The sequence below is a fragment of the Synchiropus splendidus genome, chromosome 1 (assembly GCF_027744825.2).
Source record: "Synchiropus splendidus isolate RoL2022-P1 chromosome 1, RoL_Sspl_1.0, whole genome shotgun sequence".
In the NCBI taxonomy this organism is placed as follows: domain Eukaryota; kingdom Metazoa; phylum Chordata; class Actinopteri; order Syngnathiformes; family Callionymidae; genus Synchiropus; species Synchiropus splendidus.
Window position 1 is genome coordinate 53,340,067 of NC_071334.1, and position 17,570 is coordinate 53,357,636.

At 38.7% G+C, this 17,570-nt stretch overlaps 1 protein-coding gene across 7 annotated transcripts in view; it reads right to left on the reverse strand.

The window, feature by feature from the left end:
* nedd4l (NEDD4 like E3 ubiquitin protein ligase) overlaps nucleotides 1-17,570 on the reverse strand; it is a 34,572-nt gene that overhangs the window by 14,685 nt on the left and 2,317 nt on the right. For 2 of the 7 annotated variants that reach the window (XM_053855835.1, XM_053855827.1), the window contains exons 1-9: nucleotides 6,567-7,760; nucleotides 4,771-4,902; nucleotides 3,757-3,807; nucleotides 2,940-3,001; nucleotides 2,656-2,758; nucleotides 1,836-1,990; nucleotides 1,589-1,724; nucleotides 1,318-1,506; nucleotides 1,132-1,209 (exon numbers count right to left, since the gene is read on the reverse strand). In XM_053855835.1, coding sequence (XP_053711810.1) covers nucleotides 1,132-1,209; nucleotides 1,318-1,506; nucleotides 1,589-1,724; nucleotides 1,836-1,990; nucleotides 2,656-2,758; nucleotides 2,940-3,001; nucleotides 3,757-3,807; nucleotides 4,771-4,902; nucleotides 6,567-7,652 — 1,992 coding nt within the window. In that variant the 5' untranslated portion in view covers nucleotides 7,653-7,760. Of the gene's footprint in view, nucleotides 1-1,131; nucleotides 1,210-1,317; nucleotides 1,507-1,588; nucleotides 1,725-1,835; nucleotides 1,991-2,655; nucleotides 2,759-2,939; nucleotides 3,002-3,756; nucleotides 3,808-4,770; nucleotides 4,903-6,566; nucleotides 7,761-10,914; nucleotides 10,969-11,509; nucleotides 11,549-12,520; nucleotides 12,603-17,478; nucleotides 17,553-17,570 lie in introns of those variants that run through there. The other 5 variants (XM_053855862.1, XM_053855870.1, XM_053855878.1 and 2 more) reach the window with 5 other exon arrangements.

Below are 17,570 nucleotides of genomic sequence, written 5' to 3' on the forward strand. Positions count from 1 at the left end.
TCACAATATGCAATTCATGCAAAGCAGAAGTTGTGGAGGGACATCGCTCAACTCTTTTTGACACAACAAATCTGATTCGTCACATCAAACTCTAATTCGCCACCCTGCTCTTCACCCAGTCTGTATAGCTGGTCAAGCTAAAGCTAATCCAAGTGTATTCACTGGTATAATTTTTTCAATACAACAAGTTTCAAATATTGAACCTGCGTTCTCAGTTATTTAAAAAAAAAAAAAAACTGTATTAGCAGGTCAAGGCTTTTCAAAAATCGTGATGAGTGATTGGTCAGAAACTGCGATCGGTGCATCCATACTTTAAATGCATCCAAGATTGACATTTGTGAGTTGAAAGGTGAAGGGGATCAGATGCTCAGTTATAAGTTACAACTTTGAAATCATTTAAAATGTTATTTTGATGTGACGCTATTCTATCCGTATAGGAGATTTGATTACGGTACTTTGATGAAAAACTGGATCCAAGGGCCCCTTTAAGTAAAAACAAACATATCCATTAATTCTATTTGATATCCCACTGTGGCTTCAAATTCCAGTTTCAAATGTCACCACCAATAGTGTGCAACCAACTGCTTTAGGCTGCTGACAGGGCTGCCATTCATGGGATATGCTGACATCAGCATTTGTAGCATGACTCAACTAGATGACCCACATCAGACTCTGACCGTGTGACAAGTTTGCTGAGCAGAATCTCCATTGACGCTGTGACTCACAACACCTGAGGGATCACTATTAAGAACTGTAGTGCTTCATCCTACTCCCCCGCCAATAGTTTCTCCTGTGGTCGTCATTCTTTTGACACAGTCATAGAGTTTCTCACACATGACTGAAGGTGAATCACAAGGTGTACAACAGGGAAGGAAAAACGATTAAGAGCTGGAGTAAAAGAGGGAAATGGAAAAAGGTACAAAGGAAATATTAGGCAGGAAAAGTGGAGAAGTTGCAACGGCAGTCTATTAGAGAAAGGTAGATTTAATGCAGGAAATCTGAGATGGAACCCCGACAGTATTGAAGGAACAAGTGTCAAGAGAAATGCACAGTCTTTGACAAGAAGTATTTCAACCACAGAAAAAGGACAATTGCATAGGGACAAAAATGAAGAGGGTGAAAAATAAATACCGTAGGAGGAGGAGCCAGAGCCTGATCACTAACGCCATCTGTCATACTGGAGGACCGAAGTCTGTTGGACAACTGTGTCTGTGGTGGAAGAAGAAAGGGGCATTTATATTACCCAAATTATTTTCTTGACCTAAATGTACCACTTTAAATTTTTTCCGATATATAACCATAAAGCTTGTGACTCACCAGTCCAGAACTGGTTCCAGGAATTTCACTATTTGAATCAGGGGAAAGTGACAGCCGTAGACTTAAATCATCAGAGAAGTTCTGAGAGATTGGTGTTGGTGGAGGCTGTGGTGTCAGGGCGGAAGAGGTGCTAGGCAGCGACTGCGCCAAACTGTCATTCGGATCCTCCTCAGTGATGAGCTCCCAGGACTTAAGAAGTCACAAAGACGACACAAATCAGTGAGAACCTCACATGTCACCTGATTTTAAAGCGCTTGCTCTCTCAGCTCACATTATCCACTTCCCTGGGCTCCACATGTTCATTTTCTAAATCTTCGCTGATATGCCTTCTTGATCGAAAAACACGATGAGCTTCTTGATGGATCTGCCGTTGACGATTATCACTTTCGGTCTCTGAAATAACATCCCTAAGAGAAAACATTTGTTATGCCAAACAGTCAACAGTAACACTGGTGCAAGTGTTACATTGGGACAAACTGTACACTTCAGGTTTCAAAAACATATATAATTACACATACATGTTTGTGGGCCTTTTCCATTGTGTGGTGCGATTGTTGTGGTTGACGTAGTAGGTGCGTCCTAAGTTGTCCACTTTTTCTTCCCAGCCAGGAGGCAATGGTGGCAAGAGCTGTTGAGGTCGCTGGGAACCAGAGTCAGCAGATTCATCCCATCCCTTGAAAATGGACAAAATAAATAAATTAAAGTGCACTTTTAATAAAGTGTAGATGCTGAAAAGTGTAGATGCACGACTCTCCTAACAAGCTTCACAAAAGTGAAGTGAGAGATGGGAACGACAAATCCATGATTCATCAGTGAGACGTGCGATAAATGCCACTTTGTGCAGGGGAAAATACATGGCAAAGGGTGGAACATCGTAAACTAAAAGACAGCAACATTTGACTGCGAAATGTCACCTTATAATTGAACCGCTCATTGCGCTGAAAGGCGGATGCAAATATTACAAACACGTGTCTCTGATTATTTATACATTCACAAGTAGTCTGGCTCATTTGATCCCAACATCACAAAGTGGGTTGAAGAAGAGAAAATTCTGTTTCCCAGAATTAGGGGCACTGTAACAAATGGTTTTACCAGATGCTGACCTAGAAAAGACATTCACTTGATTCTGGCGGTAACTGCTGTCTGAATTCTTGAAGAAACAAAAATGATTTTGTCAGCACCATTTCTTCAGTGGGAGAATGAAAACCACTTTTGAAAGAAATAAAAGTAAAAGCGGGAATGTTTTTAAGTAAAACCATTCAACACCATTTCAAACCACATCTTAGGTAATTGTGGGAGAGCAGTTAAAAACAGCTCCATAAAGCCACGAGGCCTTACCTCAGCCTCCTCCCTAATTTCTCCAGCTTCGTCCTCATGTCCTCCTTGTTTGGGCAGATACGCCATTTTCAGTCGTAGGTAACCTTTCACCCTGGACTTGTGGCTAGAGGATGACATCGGATAAGGGTAATGTTTAAACAACTTGTTAAAACCAGATGGCCTCTATCATTCTTCACTGTGTAAGGTAACACTAGGAGAAAAGGTTCTTATCTCGCACACCATTGGAAAGCTTTTAACCTTCACAAAGTTGTAGTCAACAATCACCCCCAGTTAAGACGACTGACCTTCTTGGGCGCAACAAGAAGTCTTTGAATGTGTAAGGACGTTCCAAGGCAGGGTCCTCAGTCTGCAATTTAAGATGAGTTATGAGTCCACAATGCATCACGCATGACCAAAACATGAGCGAGAGATTCTACTCTTCGATTCATAGACAGTGTTGCAATCAACTTGTAATGTTGATATTACAAACAGGAAACATTTTTCAGTCACACAAATATATCACAACTCAATCAAGCTTTGAAATACCGGCGATTTAATAATCAAGCATCGCTGTTGATGCAATGAGTAACAAACACATTACTCCTGAATATGTTCTACAGAGAAACTGATCAGGGCAGACAAAATATTCTAAAAACATCACCAACTGTGGGATTAAAACATTAATGAACTCCTGGCCCCAAAAAAAAAAAAATCCAATCCATTAGCCTTGACTCAGCATTAGCTTTTATCTGCTTTAGGATCTCTTGGGTTTTGCTATTGCTAATTGCTAATTAACCTTCTTAAACCCCATAAGTGACACAACTTTAACAGAACAAAATTACGCAACAATCCATTCAGCTGCCCAACAGAGGCTGAGTCCAAATCAAATACAGATAGATAATACTAACACATAGTTCTGAAAGTTAAGTAACCCCGCATGGAGGGCCCAACTCCTTCTATTTGAATGGGCAGGGCAACATCTTATCACAACAGGAAAATGCAGGCAACAACATTCTCACATGGGACAGCAACACACTCTTTGTGCTCGAATTAACAGAGGTGAAGTCATCAGAGAAAATGAAAGATAAGCAACTGCTGAGTGGAGAAAAGAATTTGACTCACCGGCAAATGACTGAGAGGGACATCGACTTGTCCAAGGAAGTCATCTCTGGTCTATGTAGACAAAGAAAAACAATTCAAGCATTATCGTTGCAATTTGCCACGAAACTGTTTTTATGTTGATAGCGTGGGCTGCACAAGTATATATGTGTTTTTCAGGGGATATACAACAATATTACATTATTGTATTCATGAAGCACCTGCACAAGTAAGAACACCAATGGCTAGATATTGTCATGGAGAAGCAGAAATAGACATTTTACTTATCTAACCATCAATCGATTTTAATTAACTCAAATGTACTCTTTCAGTATTTAACCTATTGTCTTATTAGTATCTTTTCAATTTCCAAATCATTGTACATTATTAAACACAAAGTGAAACCTCTCGCATGTTAAAGAATTAAGCTGTGCGCTGGGCATGACCAAACAAACATTGGCCATTAAAGGCTTCTACCAAAGGCTTCTACATTTATGACTTTCCTTTAATCGTGCAACTCTAAACTCACAATATACACATTCCATCCAATAAGGGAAAGAAAGGGAAGTTTTGAGGTAACTTGAAGAAGACCATCAAAGACAAGAATGGTATTCCATTGTGTCAGTTAAAACCCAATTCAACATTAATCCCAAGTCTTTTATGAACCCTTGTGTGTGTATATATATATATATATATATATATATATATAGAGAGAGAGATGCTTTATTTCTTATGATTCTCTCAGCCAATGACCAAAAGACTTCTAACAAGCATTCAAGTGAAAGACTTGAGATTTTTCACCCCCTAAAAAGAAACCCCAATTAACCCAGCGTGGAAAAGCATCAAAAAGATGAAGAGTCACAACAGGCGGCAAAAGGAAGGGGTCGGTTTAACAACAGGAGAAGAACCAGGAAAGATTTGTTCCCGTACATACATCCACCCTTTTGCCATACTCAAAAAGCAGTGTAAGAGGATAGGAGGAATGCTGACACATGATTGAGCTGAACAGCAGTTGCCTCAATTGGGGGCAATGTTTACCTGTCCGAGATGGAAAAGCCCATTCTTGGTTGAAGCCTGCATGCGGAACACAATTTGTTTAAACAAAAATAATGCTGGGGGTTGGCAGACAGTGTTTTGAAGAGCAAGTTTGTTCTGTTCCTTTAGCACTTTCTGTGAATTGAAGAAGACCAGTGAGATAATGTTCAGAATAAGGTGAACTGGCTTTTTCAAGGGGTGATTTTAGGCGACTGCATGATTTCTCTTAATTATTTTGGTCTGCGTCTTTTTTTTTTACATTAAAATTTTATTAGCATGAAAAAGGCACTGCAGGAATGTATGACTATTGTATGACAAATAATATAAATTGCAAAAACCAAACTAATAGTGAAACATACACGTTTTTGACTAGGAGAAAGCCAGGAAATTCTCTTGCAGGAACTAGAAAACTTAAAAAACATCACCTATATGTCACCTCAATATACAGATAGTAACAGTGCACCATAAAATGTACAGATAATAAACAAAAACACTTTTCAAAACTAAAAATGTCCTGTTGAAAGTAATGTGTACTTTTTAAAATAAATGTTGTGTATTTAAGCGTGATAATGTGTTATAGAAATTAGACTTCTTTTGTCTTGAAAAAGTGGAGAGGTATTTATTTGCAGTGGGCTATAAGTGCAGAGTCATCAAAGGGTCATGGTTGAGCCTGCAGCTGCCTCCTGAGGCCGGGTTACACTCAGGCAGGGTGGGAGGTTGTTATTAATGAACAAGAGGAAGCTGGATAGCGTCTAAGGCACAGCAAACAAAATTAACTCCTGTTTTGATGTGACACTAATGTCAGATAGGTGTAGAAGCATTGCTAATGATTATGTATATTAATGATCTCTCTCTCCCTCTCTGTGATCTCTCCAAATGGCAGACCGAAAACTGCATTTGGCCTGCAAGGAATATAAGGAATGAATGAAAAATGTATAGACACAATGACAAGTTCTGGTCAAGAGAAAAGTTACTGAGGTAGCCACAGTTATTTATGATCTCATGAAAGCGGTTAACAAGGGGCAAGGTGGTTATTTAACACACATATTACAATGATTTGGTAATCTTTTCAACTTCAAAAGTTCAAAGTTTCAAGTTATTTCTCTTCAAAATTAATCTCAGGTGTATGATGCACAAAGAAAACAGTTCTTAAGGAGTGTTTTCCCGAGTTTCAGTGTGGAATAGTCATGTCTAGCGTAAGCATAAATTGAATCGGAAAAAGTTAACGAAAGACAAAGACCAGTTCAATTTCTTTGATTTATATAATATATCTAGGGGCAAAACCTAAGTGCCTCACTAGCACTAGGACTAGCCAACTGGCGTCCAACCCAGACAACTCACCAGCTGAAGATGAGATTTTGCCTGGTTATTCTAAAAAGAAAGGCAATGAAAGTGGGAAGGCACTAAAGATAGAAACAAACAAGACCTAAAAACAATGGCTGCGGTTTAGGGAATTACCAACCCTAGTGTCATGTTCCAGTAACACAGAAGGCCATAAGGGAAGAATTAATCATTCAGGCACAAACTTCTATCTATCTTCCAATAAAGTGGCCACTTTGTGTAGAATTCCAGTCCAGTAAAACAAAGTTACAAGTGCACATTGAATAAGATTGATATTAACATCAGGGAAAATGCATGTAATTTCAGCTCCAAATTTATAAACACAACTATAAATCCAAGGAAAATCTTCCCTGAGTAAAACACTATCATATTCTATCAGAGAAGCACAAAACCTAACGCCTGTGGAAACTATATTTTCAGTGAAAAGTTTTCAAAAGATAGCCACTTAAAATGTTTACCTTTGAACCATTTCTTGTTGAAACCTTGAAACCTTCCTTTTGTGCTGAATCTCCATGCTGGTTAAAGAAGATTTTGAAACAGGGCTGCCTTTTGGGGTTATCACCACTGATTTTAAAAGTGTAGCCATTAGTTGGACTCCTAGCATTAAGTCTCTGTTGTTTCAAATCAACCTTGACAGGCTCTTTCACAGCATCTGTAGTTTTCTGTTCATTTTCAAGCAGAAGCATTTGATGTGACAAGCTCCTCTGTGGTTGCACTCTTGAGTGATTGTCCATCCGATTTCCAACGGAACCAAAAAGCCTGACATTGGTGCCCTCCTGCTGTGATGCATTAGTTTGTTGTCCAAATCGTCTCTGATCCTGGTTCTGATTTTGCTGTAGCTGAAAAACTAGCCGCTGAGTTCCACTGTCATGATGAGAGCACTGGTCAAGGTTGCTCGGTTGCTGCACTGTCCAGCCTGAAGCCCCATACGGGAGGATTCTGAGATGACGGATGTCGGCACCATCACAAGACTTCCTCTGGATACGAATACCGCCAACACTAATACCGGATTGGCTACCACTATTTGAAGCATCACAACTAGAGTCAATACTAATTACCCTGTGAATTGGCTGCACTGAAAACTGCGTTGAGTTCAAAGACTGTGGGCTATAGTAAGGAGGAGGTGGCTGCCTTGGGCCTTCGTCAGGATCCAGTGGCTCTGGATAGGCAGGCGCTGGCCCTGGTGGAGTGTAACTAGGTGGGGGCACACCATCAGTACTTCCAGTGGAAACTCCGTTAGTTGATCCATCCGAGCGCTGAAGAGAAATTTGCACAGAGGAACTCTTTGTGGCCCGCGGCTCAACATAAGCAGCAAGCTGTGGTATGAACATGGAAGAGCTGCGCTTTAGCGAGGAGTCGGAGCGTGAACCAGAAAAATTTGGAGGAACGTGGTCATCTAACGATGTCCTCTGTAGCAGATTTCGCTGATCATGAAGCAATGAGGCCAGCCCAGTGCCATCCTGCAGCTCTTCAGAGTCTCCTTCCAGTATTTCAGGGGCAGTGTTACTCCGGCCAGAACCAAAGTACAAGCGCAGGCGAGCCATTCTCACCTCCGATCCCACAGCCTTCGTTCTCCTTTTGCTCCTTCTCTGACTGGCTGTTCTCCCTTCTGGCTACTGTCTCACAGTGTCGCTCACTTCTTTTCTTTGGCTGGCTTGATGACTGATCCCCACCCTCCCACAACCCCCATCTACCCTCCCACACTCGATGAGACTCTTCCTCAACTTTCTTTTTCCACATAAGAAGTGGAAGCTAAGTCACACCACACAAAAGGACTGCACTAAGAAAGCAGAACTCGTCGACATGGAGTTGGAGTGAGAGAGGAGTGTTGCGGAGACTAAACAAAACAAAGAGGAGCAGAAGAGGGTTCCCTTTTTACTAGTATGTTAGCACAACAAGCACTAGCGACAGGCAGCAGAAATAGACTCAGCCGAGTGACGGTCAGCATTCCTGACATGATTGGATAAGATCAGCGGGCACTCCTGGTTTCCTGGGTGACAGTGAGGTTACCCGTCTGTCATGTGACAACAAATGGATTTACCACTCAGTGCTAGTCTATACTGAACTTTAGTGCTAACCAGTCCACTCATAATGTTAATGGCTAAAACACAAGGTAAAATGTGAGTGTATGACACATGCATCTAAAACAATAATCATTTGAATGTTTTCCTACTTCATGTGTTTTTTGCCCTGCGTGTGTTTTGAGCGAAGCAACTGTTGAACGTGATGCAGTTACATTAATAGATACTGAGTTCTGAAACGTTTGACAAAGACAAAAAGAGGATAAACATTAAAAAAATATATGGTAAAATTAACTAAGGTAACCAAACATGAAAATCTGGTTAACATTTCAGATCTGGTGTGTAGAATAGCAAAGTTCTCAAGGCTACAATGACCATTATAGGTCCCATTTTTACATTAAAAAAATGCAGAGAAAAAAAAACTATGGGGCTAGTATGTGTTTAATTACAGTACTAAGCAAACCAAAGTGAGTGCTGATGAGGTTAAACAAAGTAAAGTTCGTAAGATAGAGAGAGTAGATTTTGCTGTATTAACTGTCAATTCCAAAGCGTGTCATTTGAAAATAAAGGTCCCTGAACTGTGCCGACCATACTTACCTGCAGGTAACTAAAATGAGGGTATGAATAAGAACATGATATTTCTAAATTCGTAAGTGTAAATAAACTGTTTTTATACAGTTAAGTAACCGACTAGAACACAATAAATGCTTTATTTAGTAAACTTTAATCTAAATGACCTCAACATTTCCTGAGGCAAGCACTTTGCCATGCTTAGGTAATCTAAGAACCTTTCTGGCACAGTGTCCTTTCCAGGCTCACATTGCATCATACCAAAAACTTGATCACACCAATCTGTACAAAGTGCTGTCGTTTGTATTCCCATGATGTTTAGTCAACAGTTAGTCTATGGCAGTTTGTTTTTGTTTTTTGTTTCACTTAGCTATGAACTGAATGCTTCTGTATAGTATGAGAGAATAAAAAGAAAAACATTGAGAATACATGGGTATCAGGAGACAGTCACTTGTGGCAGCAAAAGCTAAGACGGGGAGAAACTGTAAACAGTGCATTTGGCTAAAGCACACAGCCTACAGTCTTGGGCCCAGTCAATAAATGTTTGTGTGAAATGTTATGGAGGATGTTCCATATTAAAGAAACAAAATGCCAATGTGTGGGGCAATGGCAGAATGCCCAGCTAACAAAATGACATAACACGTCTGTTTCAAACAAAGTGCAGTACTGTTCTAGGGGATACATGCACTCTCTTATTGTATTTTGCACTCCTCAAACCATTTTCCTTTATTTTGTAGTTATAATGCCTCATGAGGTTATCATTGCTCTGATGCTGATTGTGCAATGAAACAACAGAATATCTTTTGCAATTAAAAGACTTCTACATGGGATAAAAGTTAACATATACAAAGAATACTGACTAAATTGACATAACAATGGTGATACGAACATACACGAAAGTAGATGCAGGGTTCTCCCCAGCGCATTAGGAGTATCAGGGCCCCCTACACTGGGATTTCGCTCTCTCAGCTTTTTTTGGCAAAATGTAGTGAAATATGACTTCAATGTCAGTGCTTTTTCACCGTCAGAAGTAGGACTAAGTCTTTTGCAGTAGGACCTATAGAAAGGAGGATGTAGAATCGTGAAGGATGTAGAATCGATTATGTTTTTGTGTTCCCTGTCGTCAAAAAACGGCACAATGCTGGTCCCACCCCTATTGGAGACACAGCCAACGCTGGGAAAAATGCAGGGTAGAACCCTGGGATAACAGTTTTCCCTCCACCGTCATCTTTGCATGCAATCAAAATCCAAGGACATGTGTTTTCCTGAACTATTATTAGCATCACCCCCTATATCAAATTCCAAAATATCAAGAATATTGAAACAACACATCATTAGAGGTCATTAAAAACAATCTTATGTAGACATACAGAAACTTAATTACAACTGTAGCCTAAACAGTTCTTTGAACAGTTCAACCGCTGGCAAGATTTAGTGGAACTACAAGGCATGCAGCTCCGGGGACATATAAGGACAAGCTTCCAAACGCGTGCCGTGCCTTCTTGCTGCAGCAGATTGATTATACAACCATAAAAAGTAGATTTTACCTTTGAATGTGGAGAGTTATGTAGTATGTAAAGGCATGTATGCCACACCACTGAAATACGACCCATATAGATATAATACATCAGAATAGATTACGCTTAAATTAGGGTGACCAACAATCTACCAAGAGAGCAATTATTTGAAAAACAACTTTAAAAAAACAAAAAAGAACTCAACAAGAGGAAAGCGTTGCGCAGACTTGGCCATCCCCTAAAGATTCGTCAAACAAACATTGCGCAACTGTCAACATTGAAAAATAAATGTCAACTTGTGCTGCTTTTAATTAGCGCAACACTTGTGAAGAGTTGTCATGGCAACTGAAGTGGTACAACTGGCTGTATTTCACAGGTTGTGAAAAGCACTGTCTCTTTCAGAGAGAGATAACGGACCATTGCATTAAATGTGCATGAAACAATATGAACAGTAAAGGCGCAGAAAAGAAGGCATTTCGAATGAAACAAAGCATGTTGGTGAAGATCAGCTCCATCATGACCAATTAACATCAAGTTTCTGCAACATCATGTCATGTGCATCAACATTTAAAAGAAAAAACTGAATTGAGGGGGGAAATGGAAATTATATACTCATGAATAGATAAAGTATTTGCATTACTATTGCAAAATAGGAATGACATTTAAAAGAATTAGTGGTATTGTTGATTGAATCTTACCAATCTGTTTTCATCAAACACCTCGAAGAGTAGCCTGTGATTCTGAGGGCAAACCTGAAGTGGGGAGATGACAAATAATGCATCAGCTGAAATAATGCAATATATCAACATACCAGTGTAAACGTCCCCACACGTAACCAGTTGAGGTTAATATTTTGATGCAAATTCAATTCAATATAAATGAAGAGCTATATTAGTTTGGGTAGTTTAAATGTCTACCCTACTTCCTATTTCTGATTTGTTATAAATGTATAAACAGATATTGTTGTTAGAGCGCTAGATACTGAGGAGTTTAAAATGCTTATTTGAGGCAGGGCTAAGAAGTGGCCAGAAGCTGCACAAACATTTTGCATCATAACTTGTCAATGCTCTGTTTCAATGGCGTGGAAGGTGATGACACAATGGCTCTGAAGAAATGTGGACAGAGCTTCAGCTGAGTCAGAGCATGTACATATCTTGGTAACACAGTGTTGCTCTCAATAGAGCAGTACTAGGTGCAGTTCTAAAGTCACAAGTACTTCACTTTTCAGACCTCCTTAGTTCATACTAAGAAAGCATCGGTAAAAATTGAAGTAAAAATTTCAAATATACTCACCCTGAAATAGAACTCCTCATTCCATTTCGGATTTAGAGTCTGAAACCAAGTGTTATCATATAATTAAAACATGTTGAGGCACAAACAGGCAGATGTTAAACAAACACAAACCTCACACAGTACTTATTTTATTGGTCTGAGAAGTATGTAGCACTTTCTCATTAAAATTCCATCAGTGATTAGAAACACTAAAATGCGAACGAAGACTCTCTGATTAATAAAACCATCACATGAGTGAAGAAATATCGTCCCAGTAAAAACAATTGCAGGGACACCAGAATTGCAAATGAACCCAAAGTACCTCAAAACCTTTGACAAATCTCAAATCTAGCACTTCAATAAATACTAATATTTTGTACTCTGGAAATCACAAAAAAATATGAAGGCTGAGCTAATAATTTGTGTGCCCATTTTAGTATTTTGTGTGTTGCGCTTCTCCCAGAAGGTATGTTCCTTCATACAAATGAAATCTATGGCTGCAATAACAACAAAGCGCCTCAAAGGTGTCCCACTTATAGAAACAGAAAGCTTACAGAGTCAAGTAGTGAAGCTTCTTTTTTCTGCTCCACATAGCAGTGCATTGTCAGCTATTTATAACCCATAAGGCAAGTATGGCCACTAGCGGCATATGCCTGCCTGCATGGAGGCTTTGCCAGATTATGGCAGAGCTTTGGCTGCCAGTAAAATAAGATGAACAATCTTATAATATGTACGATAGCAAAAATGTCCACAGTAGAGGATTGACTACAGTAGTACTACATCTGTGGTATTTTTTTTTTTTAAGTAGTCATGGCTGTTTATGGACTACGTCAAAAACCTTATTGTTCATTTTTTTATGTAATTTGAAATGTATAAAATGTCAAATGAAAATGCTATCCCTGAGGTGTAGTCAGAATGGACAATATTAGCTTCCCTATCCCCAAAAATAGGTCACTAGGGGACTAGGGCATGGTCTATGTAGTCTATTCGAAGACACAAACAAGAAAAGTAACAAAAGATGTCAGAACTCACCTTTTTGATAGTTTTGGTTTGGACTAAAGCAAGCTCTCTGTTCTCATCCGCAACATAGAGAGAAAGTTTGACATAGGGATCACTGCAGACACACAAAAACAAAATACAGACTGATAAACTGATATTCAGTATCAAGGAGTCTTCATTTTGGAACAGCACAGCTTCAGCTAGAGGACACCGTTTCTTTCTGGTTTGAACCAGTAAATTGGATTTGCTACGATTTGGTGAGTGATTATAACGTGCATTAAGCATTTACATGACATTATAATATATGTTTTAGAGTGAGGAACTGTAGGTTTTACAATAATTTTTAAAAAATTGAAAAAGGACACATAGTGAGTGAAGTACCCAAAATTTAGATATAGAATGATAGTTTTAAAAATAGAGCCGTTGGGCTTAACTAGTTATGTGAATCCAACTGTATTCGTACTGTACTGTATTTGTTGCACTGTAAACATGAACATCTGGATACTATTGTTGTCAATTTTTTTGTTTTTGTTTTTAACAGAAGAAAATGTTGCAGTTATGAAAACGAAATCATGGCCACTTCTTTTTTTGCATTTGGATAGATAACACACCTCAATCAACATGAGAGCAGGTGGTCAAAAGCACCCTGAAATACATTTCTATCTGAAAAATAATAATAATAATAATAAGTCACTAATAGCCTTAATGTTTCGACTGGGAGAAGAAATTAGTTACTAGGGAAAAAAACACTAGAGAAGAGGGATCATACTGATACCTAAAAAAACATTCCATTCCATTCAGGTATTTAAACAAAGGTAAAAGAATTTGATCACTGTAGAGACAAAAATTAGATTTGTCAATGGCTGTTAAAGGGTTTCTGCAGGTATCAGCAAATCTCATTTCATGCTTTTTCACACCCTTTATCATGCGACTTTAAGCTAATTTCACGCCCACCTCTAACTGCAGATACTACTCATAAAATTTGACAATGCCAATTTTTAATATTTCAAAATCCAAATTTAACTGTCAGACAGCTCACAAGACTATTTACACTCTTTAAACACAACACAAAGTGCTTCACAAAATAAAAGCACTACACAAATACACATACTGGGGAGCCATGAGTGCATCTGTCTTAGTTCCTTTCCTTTTAACTCAAACTTGGTTTACTGTGCAAGGGCCTTAACTGGGGATCTGTTCTGTATTTTGCTAAATTCTGTTTTATCTTAGGGAATTGTATTTTTTCTTCATTTTTGTGAATTCTTTTTAGGGACATCCCAATACCACGAGTACGAGTACTGATAAATCTGTACTTGCAGATGCCAAGTACCGATCTAAACATTTAATTCGATGTGAGACGTAGCACTTTGATGAATCTCTTAAGACTCTGCTATGTCCATGAAATATTGACATACTGGCCACTTGTAGCGGGACTTAAAAGACAGAGAGAGCACTGCTTTAATGACGGTTTCCACTACGGACTTTCCACAGTTCTCGCTGAGATTGGCCCATTATGATCGGTGACCGATCGATCGGAGCATCCCTTATAACAACCACTTCAAATTGTGTTGTTTTTCCCTTACAAGTGATAGTTGAAGCACCATAATGGTTAGCGCAGGAAGCACAGATCAACAGCTCAACTACTAACGTCATCAGACTTATTGGGTGTTTTCTTGAAATAAGCACATTCACGCATCTGACTTGTTTCTTACCTACGAATGTGACCAGTGGAAACCCTGAGTTAATAGAGAGAAATCTCAGCTTATAGGAAGAGAGCTGAACCGATAGATCAATTCTAAAAACTGCACAGCATGAAAATTAATTGTTTCAAAGCAGAGTCCTGTCTCAAATTGGGACTAAGTTCAGAGTGGCTCAGTGAGATGCTATGACTAAGCAATCACAAAGGTTTCACTGTGCCTAAGCTGCACTAAGACTCCTTGTGTTCGTCCCCTAAATCCTGTTGAGGAATGCATAAGCTTGGTATGGCAACAGTCTATACAAAAATAACTTGGAAGTCTATTTTGATTAATAATGAATTTATCTCAGTTAACATGAAAATAATTGTATTAACTTGTATTAAAATGAATAACATCAATCAAAAATAGCAGGACTGGCACAAGAACTGGTCAAGCATATGGAAGACAGGACAGTAGTATTGAGATGTGACATGCTGCCAAGTCACAACTGTCCCATGCGGTAGATACTCACAGAGAGACCTCATTCAGTTCTTCTTCATTTCAGTTTTCTTGTGAGTCAGACAGAACTATCCTGCCAGCAGGGCATCAGGATGCAAACACATGCACACTGGCATACAAGGGACTCTCACAGGCTCGGCATGTCCAACATTCTCTGCTTTCTCATACCCAAACGCTTAATTATGTAGCAGCTGGGGACTAATAACAAAACTAGTGTACACAATTCCATATGTCTCTTAATAATAATAATATACATACACATTGACAGCATTATTCAAACAGATATATATTGTTTGGAGTGATCGGGAATGATGGGCTGTTTTGGCTTTATGAAGCAGTGCTCCTAATTTTCAGAGCTCAACAGGTGACGGGCTCTGTTTAAAAATGGTGTAAGGTTTTGTTGTGGTTCTTGTACAAATCCAAAGATTTCAGACTAGAGAGTGCGATCTAGTAGGCTCTGACAAAAGGACACCATTTCATGAAGCCTCATAAAGTCATCACTAGTTGACTCTACTGCGAATGCGATCGTTATTATCACATCTTATTCCAAGATGGTAATGTTCACTTTGTGTCAACATTTCTGCGCTCTTGTTTCAAGACCATCATCTGCTTCGTCTCTCCGTCACAACCACTGGGGTTTCCACCGCATTTTACCGAGCATGGCGCACTGCCATGTCTTAAATGACATTTGGACTTGAACGTAACAGCAACATCATAAGTCTGTTGTTTGCCAAACTCAAGTCGTGCATTCCAGTCGAAGGGTGAGAGTTGAATTGCAGTTTGCGACAAGTGCTCACCCAAACCATCTAAAACTATCAAACTATCAGTGTCATGGAACCTTTTTTTCTCCCTCAAAGCATAGGCTGAAGAATCTTTTTAAACTTTAATCTTTAAGAAATTGTAAAACGTTAACCACATTTGATATTCTGTATTATTCAGCTTTCGCCACAAATTTTAATTTCAGTGCACCCCCGTATGTTTCCTGTTTTCTTCACATGACAATAATAATCCCATTTTACCTTGATTTTAAAATTCTTCTTTTTGTTTTTAAATGGTCTTGCCCCCTCCGTACGTAGTTTTTAATCCCCTATGTTCCTCTGCAGTCCTTAAGGTCAGCAGACCAACTGCAAACAAAGAGGACGATGAGAGGAGACCGGGCTTTCTCAGTCTGTGGCCTCAAGCTATGGAATGCCCTCCCTCTTCATGTTAGACAAGCATCATCGCTGTCCATTTTAAAAACAATTCTTAAAACGCACTTTTACTCTTTGGCTTTTATACAACCACTCAGCTGATGTTATAAGTAATTTTAGTTTGTTTAGCCTTAACGGTTCTACTTTCGTGTCTTAATTCCATGTATTTATTATTTTCAATGTTTGTATTACTCTAATTTTACAGTCTTTATAAATACAGTGCTTTATAAATAAATTATATATTATATTTTATATTATAATAATATTGTCACAGAAAATGTAATGATGACATTGAGCACACGTAATAAAGCAGTGAACCATGGTCACAGTGTATAATATTAACATCCTACCCCCTTAATTACAGCAGGGCAGGTGATTGCATACTACAAAGAGCCACGCACCTGCAGCCAGCTAAATATAGGACAAAAAAATGTGTTCAACCTCACATGCATTTAACCTAAAACCAAAACACATTAAACAGTAGGAAATGACAATTATCTTACTTGAGACTTTATGACATATAATGTGTTACCAAAAGCTAAGAAACAGACATCATATCAACAAAGGACAAGATACATAATGTAATCATTGATCAAAGCTTCACCACTTCAGTAAAAGTTTCATTCAGGTGGTTCAACGTTATAGAATAGTTATGGTTATTTAAACAGTTCTGCAGACAAAAGAGTTACAGCTGATAGAATATCACTAAGCTACTGCTGTATAGATATATGTGCCTTGCATAATCATTGCGTCACCATTAATATATTTCCAGAACATTGTATTTTTTTAATTATTGCACAAAACAATGTAGAAGATACTGTTGTGTTCGCCTTGTGCATATTGCTTTAAGAAACATGGTTTTTGTGGTAACTATTAAGCCAGCAATGATAGTCTTCATCAGCAGCCTGTTATCTATTGCCTAATCTGCAATGACTTATTGCAAAACAGGCTCAATTTTCAATCATATTCAATATCACAATCAAATTTAGTGTGACAAAACTGTGTAATGCATCATTATCTGCAACTTTGATAAGCAAGAGATGGACAAAGAAAATTTAAATTAACATTACGTGGTCACTTAAACATGGCCACTTCTTTTTTTGCATTTGGATAGATAACACACCTCAAACGACATGAGAGCAGGTGGTCAAAAGCACCCTGAAATACATTTCTATCTGAAAAATAATAATAATAATAATAAGTCACTAATAACCTTAATGTTTCGACTGGGAGAAGAAATGAGTTACTAGGGAATAAACACTAGAGAAGAGGGATCATACTGAGACCTAAAAAGCATTCAGCGAGTTCTCCAAACAAACCTACGCACACTAGCATGACCAAAGAGTTATATAGATCTAGCCTGAGTCACATACACATAGTTTATATATTAAAAGTTCAATAATTTGTTCCTTGACCCATTTCATAGGTTTCCTGAAAATGTGTTCCAAATCTGCCAATAACCTTTCAACACAGACAACTTAACATTTCATCTCCAATCAGATTCATGTTGGGAGCTTCTTGCTGTGCAGTCGCAACACTCATCAAACTCACCTGAACCCCTCACCTGTAACAGAAGAATGTTTGAGAAGCTCAAAAATGAGCATACCTGGCTCCAATGATGTCTTTCTTAGCCAGATCAATTCCTGCGATGACCTTAACCCGTAGCAGTCTTGTTTCATGCTGCAAAGACAGAATGAG